This window comes from Coptis chinensis, chromosome 7, assembly GCF_015680905.1.
Source record: "Coptis chinensis isolate HL-2020 chromosome 7, ASM1568090v1, whole genome shotgun sequence".
NCBI classification, from domain to species: domain Eukaryota; kingdom Viridiplantae; phylum Streptophyta; class Magnoliopsida; order Ranunculales; family Ranunculaceae; genus Coptis; species Coptis chinensis.
The window spans coordinates 38,082,454-38,098,722 of record NC_141462.1 but is presented as its reverse complement, the minus strand read 5'-3'; the positions used below and the strand labels follow the sequence as shown (position 1 = coordinate 38,098,722).

The 16,269-nt window shown below is 36.3% G+C and overlaps 1 protein-coding gene across 6 annotated transcripts; it reads right to left on the bottom strand.

Annotated features, from left to right (window-relative positions):
- Positions 1 to 2,687: 2,687 nt before the first annotated feature.
- Positions 2,688 to 12,816, bottom strand: LOC147487434 (putative vacuolar protein sorting-associated protein 24 homolog 2). 6 transcript variants are annotated; one of them, XR_015202087.1, is made up of 6 exons: positions 12,132 to 12,816; positions 11,937 to 12,051; positions 11,770 to 11,846; positions 10,307 to 10,441; positions 10,084 to 10,227; positions 3,893 to 4,010 (listed from the first exon to the last, which is right to left on the bottom strand). XR_015202087.1 is itself a non-coding variant. In XM_086572599.1 (5 exons), exons 3-5 carry the CDS (start codon positions 3,964 to 3,966, stop codon positions 3,156 to 3,158), a joined length of 354 nt encoding a protein of 117 aa, XP_086428725.1. In that variant the 5' UTR covers positions 3,967 to 4,010; positions 10,084 to 10,187; positions 10,737 to 10,769; the 3' UTR covers positions 2,688 to 3,155. The 6 variants fall into 6 exon arrangements, 1 of the variants encoding a protein (XP_086428725.1); XR_015202088.1 differs by having other exon boundaries at positions 10,084 to 10,187; positions 12,132 to 12,813; XR_015202089.1 differs by lacking the exon at positions 10,307 to 10,441 and adding an exon at positions 10,737 to 10,936 and having other exon boundaries at positions 3,975 to 4,010; positions 10,084 to 10,187; positions 12,132 to 12,730.
- Between the last annotated feature and the right edge of the window lie 3,453 nt (positions 12,817 to 16,269).

Below are 16,269 nucleotides of genomic sequence, written 5' to 3'. Positions count from 1 at the left end.
TTCTTATATTTGCAGACTAAATTTACAAAATCTCTGAAGATGTAGTTTGTGGTTACTCTGCATTCTTATATTTGCATAGTAGTTTTAGTCTTGAAGTTGAATGTGTAGTTTGTGGTTACTCTGCATTCCTATATTTGCGTAATAGTTTTAGTCTACATTCTTAAAATCAACCCTTCAAGCTCTAGAAGAGATGGAGATAAAATTGAGAAGATGATTGCTCCAAAAACTACGAACAAACCAAATCTTGTTAAAATCAGTTCAAGTTTTCATAGTTTTGTAATTTAAACTTTAGATTTTTATGTTTGTGTATGTAGTAGTTTCACTATGCATTTCTATATTTTTGTAGTTGTTTTTACTCTGCATTCTTAAATTTGCATAGTATTTTTTATTTGTTTTTCATGTTTGTGTAATGTGTGGTGATAATTTTACTCTGCATTCTTAACTTTGCATAGTACTTTTATTCTGCAGTCTTAAATTTTACTCTGCATTCTTAGATTTGCATAGTATTTGTACTCTGCATTCTTAAATTTGCACAATATTTTTTATTTGTTTTTTCATGTTTGTGTAATGTGTGGTGGTAATTTCACTCTGCATTCTTAACTTTGCATAGTATTTATACTATGCATTTTTAAATTAGCATAGTAATACAATTATGCATTTTAAATTTTGCATAGATGATCTTTGTTGTTATTAATTGGTTTTCTGTCATTATAACTTAGTGTAAACAAGAAGAAGTTGTACAAGACATTTATATCTTCGATATAAGGAAGAGCTTGTGGAAGCAATTGAGACAACAACAGGAGCAAAGAAGGATTGTTTGTGCTTCATTGAGATTATCTGCTACAAGGCTGCTTGAATGGGATTCCAGGGTCTCCGCTACTAACAGCCGCCCACCTAATCCCCAGTGAATTCCATGCCTTGGGAAATAATCGTTGTCTCTGAGTTTGGTTTAGTTTTGATTAGATTAGGAACTTTGTTTGCGTAGACATATATGATGGTACATTTGCTTGTTTATTATTGACCTACAAGTAGAACCAAGTTGTATCTATACAAGTGGTTAATATATGAAGTTTTAGTTTTCTTGAATGTGTTTTTTTTGCAATGAGTAGTTTAAAATTGGAGCTCAACATAGCTGACGCATTTAATGAATCAAATCTCGGTGACCCTGCTTGCAGAAAGATCAAAGGTTGTGCTAAATCTGGTGAAAGAACCAGGAAACCAGATAACCTTGTCGGTTATGCTCAATTGTATAAACTTCTGCAAGTTGTGTTCCTAGGTTATTTGCACCATAATTCCTAAATATAATAGTGAACGTGTGTTACTCTGCTGCATTCTAGATGCCACCGATACAAGATAAACTTCAGTGTTTGTGTCTACATCTTGCATCTTTATACATAACAACTTTTATACTTTATATTTACATATATTCTGTCAGGTGTCTGGCAATTTTTATTACCAAAAAATTACTATGTAAATTTAAGTTTTCATAGATCAAGTTACTATGTAAATATAGATTTACATATATAATGACTATGTAAAAATACATTTACATATATTATGTCAGATGTCAGGCTAATTTCATTCGGCACGTAAAAAGTCCACTTTCATGCCAAACATCTCAACCACTTGAAGCCTCTTATCCCAAGCTGCAAAGTCATCTGAAGAGTTATTAAGATTGCTGGCCTTTATAGAATCATCATCGTCCAAAGTCTCAGTAATTTTTCTGCAGCCATCTTCTCACTAACCACTTCTAAAAGATTATCGTGAAGGATGCCATTCATTTTGACATTAGCAGAGTTCATAATACTTTTTATGAATTAAGAAGCTGCAACATTAAGAAGCCACAACGTAAAATTCTTATGCAAAAACAACTTTTCATATAAAACTACTATGCAAAAATAGATTTGCATGGAAAAACGAGTATGCAAAATTAAATTTGCATATAAAGTACTACCTATGCAAAAATAAATTTACATAGAAAAACTGGTATGCAAAAATAAATTTGCATAGAAAAACGAGTATGCAAAAATAAATTTACATAGGAAAACTTATATGTAAAAATATATCTACATAGTAGAATTTATAGTGAGAATACATTTGCACATTGAAAAATTGAAGGAAGAAAGGAAAAAAGATAGAAGAAGAGAAAAAATGGAACTATTTGTTCAAACCCACAAGTTGAGATGACATCATCAAGTCTATTCAATTAATTTGAAGAAGATTGAGACCCAATAATAAGATGAAATTGAAGAAGATCTAAAACAGTTGAAGAAAATTAGTTAATAGATTCAAAATCAAAATTTTCAAACAAACCAAGCTCCTGTCTAAAAAAAATTGAAGGTGATTGAAAGAGAGATCGAACCAAACCTATCGAAATTGATTACTGATAAAAATCGAAGGTGATTGAGAGAGAGATTGAAAGTGGAAGCTTATTTCTTCAATGGAGAAACAAGAACATCACGGTGCTCTTCATTTTTATTTTTTTCTCGTAATCTTCGGTGTTCTTCAATCTTAAATCTCTACTAGCATTCCTGTACGCTCGATGAGCGTTGAATTAAGCATAGCATTAAAAATTAAACATCTCAACAATTTAATAGAAAAGGCTATTTCTTAAACTAAATAGGTATGACAAAAAATCTTAAGCCCATAGGCCAATCATACTGTCACGTTAGAAGCAACCAAATTACTTAGTGTTAAAAACATTTATAATTGGGTCCCATTTTCTTGTCTTTTCTTGTTTCATTTATAATGGAAGACAAATATGTAATTTCAACAATACAACGAGGGCAATAAAGGAAACAAAAATTAATGACGTGATGAATTCACTGTTACTCCCTCCGTTTTCTTTAAAGAAGTTAGATTTTCATATTCCCCCATATATAAAAGGGTAGAAAAGGAAACACTTTTGGTGAGGAGATTAAAATTAGACCGGTTTAATTATTTTTACAAAACCAGGGAGGCTATATATAAACGGCTTGAAAAGAGGGGGGTTTAGTGGGTCAGAGAGATTTGAGGGTGGTTTAGTGTAACATGTTCTGAATGAGGGAGGTGAGCCTCATTTCTTGCTTAAAAGTTGTAAGGCCAGCTGGGATCAAAAGGCGTTCATGTGTCGCGATCAATGGATATCTAGAGACTCATTATCAACGGCGGATACATTATGTCCTCACTCTAGCAAGTCGGACTCTTATCTCTTCCAGTTCCTCCTCATCATCAACACCATCAATAATAGCACCCCCCTGCAACATAAAATTATGATGCCAACTTTTTATATTCTTCAAGAAAAGGAATATTAGATGAATTGCAACTCTTCAGTGCATACCTCTGCAGTTTTTGCTTCATGTGTTGGTTGTTTTGTTCTCTCTTTTCTAATGGCTTCTTGAAGTTGTGACGCAATCTCACCAGCTAGTTCAGCCAAAACCTTGTCAACTTCATCTTCTTTGGTTTCTTCTTCTAAATCTTCTGAATCTAATGCAGTGTCAACAACATCATTCACTATCTCTTCAATTACCCCTGCCTAAAATAATATGCATGCACACAGTTAGAATTAGATGACGGAGAGATGCATAAAAATCTGCATTACTATGGTATATCGAGTGATTCATTATATGCATGTGTTAGTGCAGTATTAACCATAATCTACCACTCCGCTAGCTTTAACCTCAAGTCAAAACCAAGTGTAACGAGTGTAAGTCTACCTTCTTCACAATCAAACACCCAAGATGGCCAAGTAAGACACATTTCAAGTACTTCAGACCACTATTTGACATGCAAGTGACTATACACAAGTTTTTCACTTGAAGTTCAGTATTAACACGAAAGTGAGAACGAAGTATAAATATTCTGTTTTCAGAAAGAAAAATTAACAGCGACATAGAAGAGGATCAGAACCTTTGTCATTTCTTTGCTAAATTCTTGCATCGTTGCAGCCACTTGTGGAGCCTTCATGAGGTTATTGACAAGTTTCATTACCTCGGCGCTTTTGGATAAGTGACCCACTGTTCAAGTGATTGCTGCAATTCAAAATTGCAGGATGAGTAAGTTGATGAAAAACATTAAATTTCCTCTGACCATTAATAATGTCATTGTACATATAAAATGGAAAAATGATCAGATTATTTAGCATGTTCTTCAAATTCTATTCTTGAAACGTAGGGTCACAACAAAAGCAAAATCACATAAAGTACTGTTATGCTCCCAAGATATGGCTGATACATGGTACTTCATTCAGACTTAAGCCTAGGAACAAGTATGGTAAATAGTCCAGAGAACTTCACGATCATCATCACGGAAGATGTATGAAGAAACTTGGTGTTGCATTTAAAAGATCTTACTCTTCTTTTTAATCATAAAATTCGTGGATCATTTACTGAATCCAAAAGAAAAAAGAAGGTTGATAGGTTCCGTTAATTAAAGTGCTTTCATATTACACCTCATAATTATTTCCCACTCCCAGTTCATCTTACTTCTTTACAACGTTCAACCTTTCAGTTCCTTCTAACTATTTGTATTACTCAAACTTGTTGACACAAGAACAAACCATCGTAACAATTTTTCTTAGCCATCACCATTTCTGTTTGATTGACAATGTCAAATATTATCCATAAAAGAAGATGAAAACTATGAAGTTTGGCACCTTCTAAGTTTGCATGGCCCTAAATTTTAAACGTCCTAGAATCCCTGGAAGGATGAATACTACTGAAACATTGAGCTCAAATGTTAGGCAGCAAAACCCAAGATGTTTGTTTAGCAGGAGTTATATCAATTTAGTGAAATAAATTTCGAGTAAAATGAAGCAGCTACACCAAAAGGTTAAACAACTAGAACCTTCACAATGATCATAATGTCTAGCCTTGACAATGACCCTGATGTCTCAATCACACATTTCCACTCCCAGTTAGCTATACAAGATTAGAAAAAGGATTCCTGAAAATGACGGTCTTTACGGTCTATGACCTTCAGTATATTTTTTTTCTCATAACTTGTGTGAAGTCAATGACTTTCAAAGTCAAGAAGCCCTTTATGGTAAAATCATTTAGGAGTAACCCAAATAACTAGTATGAAAGGGCTACTTGTTACTTCGGTTTATCAGTTTTATTTTCGCTTTTCTCAATTTTGTCAGTAAAAAGATGTTGTTTATGATGAATCAAACATGAGGGATAAACCTTTTAACAAGGTGCTAATAAAGAGTGATGTGAATGTGATTATTGCTTCAGCCTAGGCGTCCATCTATAATGGAGTTGTATCATTACTTGCTATTTTTATTTTATTTTGTTAGGATTCTGATTTACTTGGAAAGTTTATTAGGGTTTTATTTGCTTGGAGCTTAAAAATCTTATGTATTTACTCCTTTCTCACTAGTTGTTCTTTTGAGTAATAAACACTTGTTCTTTTGTTAGCCAAGTTTTGACCTTAATTCGAGTTAAATTACTTCTGCATTATTGATTTTTCTAGGCCAGTTATGAGGAGGAGGAGGAGCTTTCTGTAGGCCAGAATGCCAGATGCTGAGCACATGCGCCACCACCATGGACGGAGCCAGGAATCTCGGTTAGGGGGCAAAGGTCTATGAGGGGGTAGTAATACACTATCCTGAAATTTTTTGGAGGGGCGAAACCTTATAGTTTCACCCCCGTCTCCATCCTTGGCCACCACCACGCCCTGGCTAACTTCGGGCCGGTGGATCTTGGCGGTTAGCGATTAATTCAGACAAAGCTCCGTGGTCAGAGTCACCGTGTTGAACACACCATCTCATCATTTTCATCACTATAAGATTCATCAGGCTCTATATTGTCCCCTTCACTGATAACATAACTTTGCTTATTTGGGCCAGAAAAAAGGAGTCAACCCTAGAATCAACAGAACCATCTACCGTTTCAATGACCTCCAAAGAAGAAAAAGGAAGTTCATTCAAAAGCATCTTGCCAGTCATCTGTTTGTAAAATTACCGACACCATCATCTCCAAAGCATCAATTTTATCAGTTTTAGTGTTCACAGGGGTATGATTGTTTCTCACATTCGTCATCTACTTATCTTCCCAGAGATGTCACGAAGGATGTCTCCAAGTCTCCAACTCTTGTTTCAACCATTGTGACTCTGTTTCTTTCCACCATCCAATGAAGAGAATGAGAAAAATTGAATCTTAAAGAGGAAAAATCAAAATTTTAGTAGAGACTGAAGAAGGGATTTGCCAGCTCTAGTTACCATATTTTCTTTTCTTTTGATACGTAAAAATTAATATATTAAAAGGTTAACATCAATACTTGAATTATTAGGCAGAAGCTAAACTCTTCAAGACCAATATTCCACCCCAACATGGCTATTACACCCTTAAAGCTAAGAAAGGAAAACCAAAAATACCCAAAACAGAAAAGCAACAACAGGTAACCAATTAGAAAGTCAAAACCACCCCTCGCTGTTCTCATGCTTCATCCCGTTCTGTTTCCATACCCCCCCCCCTCCCTCAAAACCTCATTTTCCCCATCCACTTCCTTGCTATAGCATTCATCTAACATTTCCAAATCAAGCATCTTGTCCTTGGAATCAAATAAGTCATCGAAGCCTTCTTCTTCGGATTTGTACCTTGGCTACTGTTACTGATGCACTTCTTCCCTTCTCATATTCAACATAGCATAAATTTCACCACTACTTGATCCCACCCCTTCTGGTTACCAGTTGACAGATATCATTAATATGGAAGATATTTAACTCGAAATAAAGCCGAGAAACTTGGCTAACAAAAGAGCAAGTCTTTATTACTTAGACTACTACTGAAAAAAGGAGGCTCTGACGGCTTTACATAGATACGTTTCTTAAGCTCCAAGTAAATAAAACCCAAACTAACTTTCCTAATACATCAGAATTCTAATAAAATAGAAATAGCAGGTAAAGATATCACGCCTTGTCACCATCAAGGACGAACGCCTAGGCTGAACTAATCTGGTCAAGGTAATCACATCAAAGAGAAAACACACAACTTAAGAAGCCATAAATAACATATACAAGAGCCAAGAGACTATGCTAGCTTGGAATCCCACCAAAATACAAAATTCATAGAGTTGAAATTCTTGAGCTATATCCTGAGGTCCAATTGAACGATGTCTCTTTAACACCCATATCAGGCAGTGCGACCCAATGTCGCCCTTAATTTTCGATATAGTCACGGAGGCATTTTATAGAATGGTGAAAAAGGCTGTAGATCAGGATCTCATTTGTGGATTGTCATGTGGTAGAGCAATGCAACCAATTATTGCTATACTGAAGAAGGTTCCAATTTGTCCAATACGTTGCCTATACCCATCTATTAGCAAAGGTCCGTGTGCTTAAAGCAATTTCACTCATTCAGGTCCAGTTTGCCATATATTTTGCACTGGTTCAAACTGATTTCACCATTTCATGTCCGAAAATTAAATTAGCCAAATCCTCGATCTCTAGCTTATGGCTGTGTTGTGGAATGTGGACAATGTGAATGTATTGGCCCATGCTTTGGCTTGCAGCACTGATCGTTTGCCTTGTCGCTATCTCAGACTCCCCTTAGAAGAATCTTTCAAGGATAAATCAGTTTGGAACTATGTGATCGACCTTTTCCAGAAAAACTAGCAGTTTGGAAACGAAAATATCTATCTAAGGGAGGAAGGCTAATGCTCATCAATAGCACTTTGGCTAGTACACCTATTTACTACATCTCCCTGTTCACAATCCCAGCGGGCCTAGCAAATAGACTCGAGAGGGTTCTTCCAAACATATTTGGTGGGTCCCACAGAATAGAAGGAAGACACAACTGATCAAACCAAAAAGACTCTTTGTAAGCCAATATCTAAAGGTGGTCTTAATCTTATGTTTATCATGAAAATGAACCTTGATCTACTGGGTGGTTATGGAGATTTGCCGATGGTCCTGAGTCCTGAATATCTATGGAAGAGGGTTAATTCTTTTAAATACGGCAAGACAGATCTAGGATGGTTCACCAAAAGGGTCAACAAGTCACATTGATGTTGGAAAGGGATTAGTCTTGCTAGTTGAATAAACTAAGAGCATTGCTTCCTAGTCGGGCAAAGTAACAGAGTGAGGTTCTGGCACAACGAGTGGGCTGGAGATACTCCTCCGGAAAATAGATTCACAGAAGCCAAGCAGCAATGAAGAAGAATGGAACTGTCGCTGATCACTAGAACCATAACTAAAACCAAATTTGACCACCCTTTGTGGAACTTTCACTTGAGACAAGGGTTTAGTGATGGCATATAGAAAAGCTTGTGTCTCTGGTAGCTGCTTTTGAGAACATAAAGGTAGTAGGTGACGAGAACTGTCTTTGGTAAAAGTGGGGCAACAAGAAAAAATTTCAGTGAAATCTTTCCATAACTATCTTGACTCAGAAAACAGACGGGTCCAAGGTGAAGATGGGAACTTTGTTGCTAGCATATTATGCGGATCGAATGTCCCATCGCAAATCAAATTTTGTGTTTGGTGTTTGGCTTGGGGTAGATTGCAAATTAAACTCGGGATCAGCTCAGGGACAAACTCTTGGGAGGTACATGCTGACTATGCTTCATGTAGTTCAAAATCAAAGAATTTACGTCATCTTTTTATGGCATGCACTATTACTAAACAGGTGTGGGAACAACTGATTTGGTCGCAACCACTTCTCTCCAAGGATATAGCCTAATCAATGCTCTGTTCATCAAAAGAAACAATATCATTCTCCACATTTTCAAACACTCCCACGTTCCTTCCTTATGACATAGTCATAATTATAGGTATGTTGGGCCATCTACGAAGCTTTGGCTAAAAGTAGGTGCACAAAGATGAATATTTCAATTAAATTGATAAAATCACTCTTCATAAGACTTATTTGTTTCCTATGCTACATTATTCTTCTAACCTTTGTAGCAAAAGCCCTAGAAAACTTCAATCAGAGTTTCCACAATGATGATCCTGTTACCTCTTATCACCGTCCTTGGGCCCTAACTTTAATTGACAGAGGAACTAAGTATGAGCACACATCTTCCGACAAATGAAAACACAAGGTGGCTACACAACTGTCAAATGGATTCAACATTCCTACCCCACATAAACCTTAATCATTTAAAATGATAAAAACAATATCTTGTCATCATGGATATAGTTATTCTTCCCTCCAACCGATCCAGACTTGACCATTTTCGTAGATCACTAAGATGGCTACACTGTACCCTATCCTTGTTGTGCAGATACACAAATCCAACTAGCTGGTCACTTTCTCACATCCAACATTATAAGTTCCTTTAGCAAATCAGGGCAAACACAAGCACCCTTTGTCCTTTTCCACCACCTAACACAAAAGTTTACAAACCATAGAAACCTCCAAAATTATGGAGAATAGAGATGTCCACGCTAGAGTTCTGACTCCTGAGGAACATTTAAAATAGTCCCACAAACTAAGGCACAATAGAGGAAGCAGTGGTCTGCTAAAAACTGCTTCAAAAGTAACATGGACAGTATCTGCTACAACTATATATATAGGAGGGCCAAGGACAGACACAGATACACTTGACATCAGAATACCCTCGACCAACATGATTAAATATATGATTTTCTAGTAATAGCGTACCCAACTTTGCCAGAAAAAAATAAAAAAAACATTAAGTCCCTTTTAATTCTAAATCCTTTGCTTCAAAGTTCTAACTTTCAAAACCTGCCTCAGTTTTCCTAGGAGTCTAGGACCTCTAGAACTGTAGAACAACAAGTATCTATCAAGATTATTCAATACAAAGATAAGTAATATAATTAATGAAATATAATTCCGAGGAACAATGAATAGAAATGAACAAATTTGACCATGATTGAATGAGTATGAGCATTTTCATTTCCTTTTATTTCATAACCATTTGAACCGTATTTTAGTAAGTATGATTATCATGTTTTAGGTTTAATATGAAACTACAAAGTATGTCTCAGTATAAACAAATTGCATAACTGTAAGACACACATACACAAGCAATGAGAATGCACAAAAACTAGTCCATGAGCAGGCAAAATTAAGTCAGAAAAACAAATAACATGTACGTAAGCATGCAAGTACATATATACAACCAAAGAGTATAGAATCATACCAACACTTTCACCAAGGTGCATAGAAATTGAATTCATTTGTGCCTTGTTCTCGTGAAGACGATTAACAGCTCTTCTCGATCTCACTACTTCCTTAGCAAGTGGCCTGAAAATTTATGAAATAAGAAACGCTTTTCTGTTTGAATCTGAAAAGCATACGAAAAAATACAATTACCAAAACAAAAGAAATACATGAAAGTACTAAACAAAAAGCTACATGCTTACTTTTGATGCCTCCGACCCACTGGGTTGTGCATGTAATAGGAAAAATATGACCATATTTTTTTCTTTAGGTGTTTTACTTCCTTTGTAAGAAATATCCCAGGTGATACTTGACATCAGAATGAAATGTGCTTGGATCTGAAAGATGGAAGACCATCTTTGAAATATATAACCACCAATTCACTGAAATTTACTTACAGCCTGATCAGATTATCTAGTCTAATTGTTGTATCAGAAACAGTTTTTTTTTTTTTTATCGGTAAACATTAATACTCTTTGTTCAAATTCCAAATTACAACTTTTTTATTATCTAAGTAATGATCATATATAGGTGTAGGAAGATGATAGAAGCCTCCCCCCCCTTCGAGTTACATGAGTGTGCCACTATACATAAAATCAACAAAACCCAAATTCCAAAAAGTTGGAGACATACCATCCCAGTCAAAACTCTTTGACCTGTTTGACAATCTTGAGTTGTCCACGCGACCGCAAATGGATTATGATCCACTATCCACTTTGCCTTGGTAGAAAGTGAACCCACTATCATCTTCTTCACCAAAGCTTCTCTAACATATGACGTTGAGCTCCAAGGTTTGGGGAAGGAGTTGAAGAATAAACTCCATACATCAGTGGCTAGCGGACAAGACAAGAAGATGATCAATGCTTTCATCCCCCTTTTGCAAAGTGAGCAAAGATTTGCTAAATTCATACCCCTCCTATTAAGATTGCTGATAGTCTAAATCCAACCAAAGAATGCAAGCTAACAAAAGAAAGCTACTTTGGACGGAATATAATTTGTCCAAATTCTTCTATATGGAAAACTGAAAATCCACCCTCCAATGCCAAGAAAAGCAAATTCCTTGCCAATACAGTAGAAAGATTTCACCGTGAAACCATCTTTCTCCTCCCAAATCCAATTTCTTCAATCCACCTCCATAAATCTCTTTCCAATATGGTAAATGGAAACTTAGAATGCCTCCAATCTTTCAATTTCCCAATTATTTCAGTCTCTTCTAGCTAGGTCGAACATTCAATACCACCCCTTCACTACTCCTTTCCCTAGAGTCCAATATTTAAACATTTTTGTTGCAGGCCAAGCTTAAAAACTACAAGCTGAATACTATACATTTTGTATCATGCACCACGCAACACCATAAATCTCACCTAACCATAATGCATGATTCTATAAGCACCATAGTTCCCATAGCTGCATACATATTGATGAATAAGTCATGTCACTGTCCTAAAATACTGTTCAGCTTATGCATTGCCTATACCAAGTAGTCAAGTACACAAACTTATTGAGTATTCACTCGACTAACACTTGGTATTCCCCAAAAAGAATGATTTCAAGTAAAACAAGTGATGCATTTTCAGATAATAAACCTGAATACTATATTATGAACTTCTGTAAAGTACTTGGCTAAAAAAGGTGATGGGGGTTGTTGTTATATATACTAATATACCTTTGCAGAACCCATGTCATTTCTCTTGGCAGCCTCTTTGATTGCCTTTTGTACACTTTTCTCTTCTTTCTTCACATCTGCAAAATATAACATACCACCCATGACTTTAATAATAATTATAAGAAGATCACACGTACTCATCATACAAGAAAACTAACTGTGCTTGCCTAGGATTTGACGTTCAATGTTTCTGCATTCTTTTCTAAGTCGTTTCTGCCAATCTCGCAATTGCTCTCGCGGGTCTACTTTTGGTTTCAACAAATTCTTCACTTTCTCCATTCTCTACAAAGTTGATCATCCAAAACTTATATCAAGAATTGTTCGGCAAATACACGAATCGGACCCCAAATTAGCAGATATACCACAATATGGCGTTGAAATTGTTGACCCATATTTTTTTTGTACCAAAACAGGACGTCGGACCGATGTCAGCAAACAAATGTGAACTTCCTTGCCCTTCTTCCTCTCTAGTGTTAATAGTATTTTACCCTCTTCCAAATTAGGACCCCATCTTCTTCTCTCTGTACCCATCTTCTACAGTATGTTTCAGAATAGGACTTAATCTTCTTCTCCCTCTTCCACGCACTCCAATGAAGCACATTTCCCTCTCTTTTCCCTACCTTGCCTTATCCGCCCAACCCTACATTTCCTTATGTTTGTTTCCAACACCTGTTCTTGGAGCAGGAGAAACTCTTATCCCCACACTTCTCGCCCAATTTAGTATATTATAATTCCATTATACTCAAATCACCAGTATCAGTATATTAATCGAATTTTATGAGTCTCGGGAAGAGGAGAGTTCTGTGAGGGATTTTCATAGAAGGGAGGAGGCAAAGTGTCATGTAGAGAAAAAGACTTTTGATGAATAGGTGCACTTGTGGCGATTGTGAATGGTCCTACTTTTAGGGGTTTCTTGAAATAGTATCCCCAGTCTCCCAAGTGCCTAGATATTGATACTAAATTATTAGTTAATAAAGACTTCTACAATGTGATTGTGGAAATAGATTTGCTGAGGTCCTGGGGTTTTGATGTCAATTTCATGGCTAAATATCTTTGGGAAATAGTATGTGATTGTGAAGAAGTTTTGGGCATGTACACATATAGTAGTGAAAAGAACATTAGGAGCCTAAATGTATTTTCTGTAAAGTTTTCAATTGGATTTGCGAAGATAGAAAGTAAGTACAAGTCTATGACAATACAGAAGTTGCGATGGGTACAAATTCTAACAAATGGTATGTTAGGTAAAAGTCATGTTGGTGGACTTGGAAAAGACACTGATCCTGTTAGAGTCGAGTTATTTTGTGCGGCTAGAAATATCAAAATGGCTATGACAGTGATGTTTCTTCGCTCTCCCGCTTTCATTTCAGGGTTTAACTTTCTAGGGGGGTTCGATACTCCAGAAGAATTTGGTTTGTCTGCACCTTTTCCAGAGGTTACATCCCAACGATATCCTCCACCACCTGGTGCTAGATTGATGGTAATTTTTATTTCCTTGTTACTTTACAGTTTCAGAGAGGTTCTGTATAATGCCAGGTTGTAATTTTATTACTGTTGGTATATATTAATTAGTGGTATTGTTTGTTGTTACTTGTTACAGTCGATGAAACGAAAACACTCTGACATGGATTCAGAGATGAGCATTTTGGAGGAGATAGAATTTGATACTTTTTTGCTTACAACAAGACGAAGACTAGAAATCGTCCAAGGCGTCTGGTATCCTCAAATGCCAAAGAAGCACTCCATAATTTATACGCTCCCCTGTGGAAGAGTGGAATTGGAAAACCATTACTAGTGGTGGATTGAAGTTTTGGTATAGTGGTAGCCCAACCCGCATGTTGTTGTGCAGATTTTGTTGTATTGTGGATGCATTCTTTGATGCCTCAGTAGGTTATTGTAAGTGATGTGAATGTGTAGTTTTGTGATGTGTAAAGTGGGGACTCTGAAGATGTAATCCATTTGGTGGTATTTTGAGCCTATATGTGCTGTTGCAATATACATTGAAGCACACTTATAGTGTTGTTCATAGCTTATATAGTGCCGTTCATAGCTTATTGAGTGTTTTATATTAGGTGCTTACTAACAAGTTAATAAGTGTAAATTAGAAAGTTATGAACGACATGATATAAGCTGTCACAGACACTAAATAAGCTGTCACACTAACTTGTATTCCTACTGTACATTACAACAATCCACAATGTTTCCACCTATCCACGATATATATGTGATTATATATCGAAATACAGTTGAAATTGCACATTGAAATTTTGGAATAATAACTGAAAACCTTTTCAGTTACCAATGCATTACTAAGGTAGACTGAAACTTTTTCCTCACACAATGGGAATTGGGCGGGATGGGCAATTAACTGAAAACCTTTTCAGTTACCAATGCATTGCATTACTAAGATAGACTGAAACGTTTTTCTCACACAAAGGCAATTATTAACTGAAAACCTTTTCATTACGAAGAAGAAGAAGAAGAAGAAGAAGAAGAAGAAGAAGAAGCTCTACATTCCCATAATTATGCCAAAAGATACTTGCACATGGTCCTCTCCAATTGCTCCAGAAATCCAAATTTATATGCAATGATTGGGAGTCACTCGGTTATGAGAGTTCATTCATAAACGATTTTGTTATGAAGAACAAAGCATTTCTGGGCTACATGATTCAGACCCAGCACTTTGCCGAATTGTATACTTCCTTCCTTTCAAACATTGCTCATATTCCACCAATTCCTACTCCAAATTTGGACTTCTGCCCAAACGGTGTTAGGATCATGGCATCTTCTAGTCAAGGTATTATTTGTTTGTGTGAAGAGCTTTTAGCTTTTTAGAGACACCAAATTTTATGTATGCAAACCCATAACTCATCAATTGCATATGTTGTGTATGCCTAAGATTTAATTCTGGACAGAGTGTATGGGCATGTCGGTGCATTCAATTGAACCTTTAGAATTCACCATAGTCCGATTGTTTAAACTAAACCACCATACTGTAGTTCAAAGCCGAGACAATAAAAACAAGAGTGTCATTGTCCATTTTGTTGAAATTTTTAACTCCAACAATTTGAAGTGGAGAAGGTTGGAAAACCTATATTTGTCCTTCAACACTAAACACATTCAGATTCAGCCTGGAGTTTTAGCAAAGGGACATCTACATTGGTCTCTTTGGGACGCTGGAATTTTGGCATTCCATATTGGTGCTGAAGAGTGGACAAATGTGGTGCTTACCCTCACGACCTCGACTCCAAATGGTTACAAGCTCTTTCACTTCCAGGGCACTATTGCTATCATGTACACCTTCTGGAATTGTCCAATTCGTGCTAGACAAATCGAACTCCACATATTGCAAGACTACTACGCTAGGGTGTGGAGTCAACCGCTGGAGTTTCTCTTGGATCACCTGTATCAGACATTTCCTCACCTAGAAATTGTTGACCTTTTCTCCATCGATGTTACCATCTTCAAGTGCAACTCCTAGCTAATGTGGTACAACTTACGTACTAATAAAGTTGTGTCGGTTAAAAAAATCAAAAAATCAGGCAGCAGCAAAATCCTACCCATAATGTCAGACTTCATTCCGTATGAAGGAGTTTTGAACTAACCAAGGATGGAAACTTGTTACAAGTCTACAACCAGTACTACAGAATTACTATATATTTTATTTTGTTCCCAGTCTTTATCTAATGATGTATTTATACTAGGGATGTCCATCTTGCCCGAAACCCGTCCAAAACCCAAACAAAAAACCCGCACCGAACCCTGCCCGAATCTGACAAAACCCGAACTCGAACCCAGACCGAAATACATAGGGTAAGGTTTGGTCACACTTTCTAAGCCCAAACCCGACCCGATAATTTAGCCCTAAACCCGTTAAAAGGGCTAAAAAACCCGAAACCGAACCCAGACCAAAATCGAACCCCAAATTCGGTTTCAATTACATACTACTAATCTCATATAAAAGAATGAGTTAGATAAATATTTGGATTATGATCTCATTCATGTTTACAATGATGAGTTATTTAATATATTGGATTATGGAAAATTTATGTCGGGATTTTCAATTTTTTCAGTAATTGCATGTGATCATGTGTCTATAGTTCATTCCGAGTCCATCTATTTTTAAATCATATGAAAGAATTATGTCTGAGTATAAGTGATAATTAATTTCAAGTTCATTAGAAGTTTTATTTTGTTTGAAGGATTGGTGGATAGCCGAAAATATAAGGAATAAAATGTAGATATATATTTCAAATAAGATTTCTTATTGTCTTCTTTCTTCATTTATACAAAGTTTTATCCTACCTGAAATCCGAACCCGAACCCGAGCTCGATTGGTACCCAAAATATAGGGTTAGGGTAAGGTTTGGTCACACTTCTCAACAAAATACTTGACTCTGAACCCGACCTGCTGAAAACCGGTCTGGGTTCGGATAACTCGATACCCGTTCAAAACCCAAAAAGTCGGGTTCGAGCCGGGTCGGGTACCCGTTTGGACATTCC

Excerpts from the sequence above, each read along its gene's own strand:
- LOC147487434 (XM_086572599.1), bottom strand. The coding sequence starts at position 3,966 with ATGAAACTTGTCAATAACCTCATGAAGGCTCCACAAGTGGCTGCAACG. Across the intron at positions 3,515-3,888 it reads TTAGCAAAGAAATGACAAAG|GCAGGGGTAATTGAAGAGAT; the intron begins GTTCTGATCCTC and ends ATATTATTTTAG. Across the intron at positions 3,237-3,319 it reads ATGAAGCAAAAACTGCAGAG|GGGGGTGCTATTATTGATGG; the intron begins GTATGCACTGAA and ends TTTATGTTGCAG.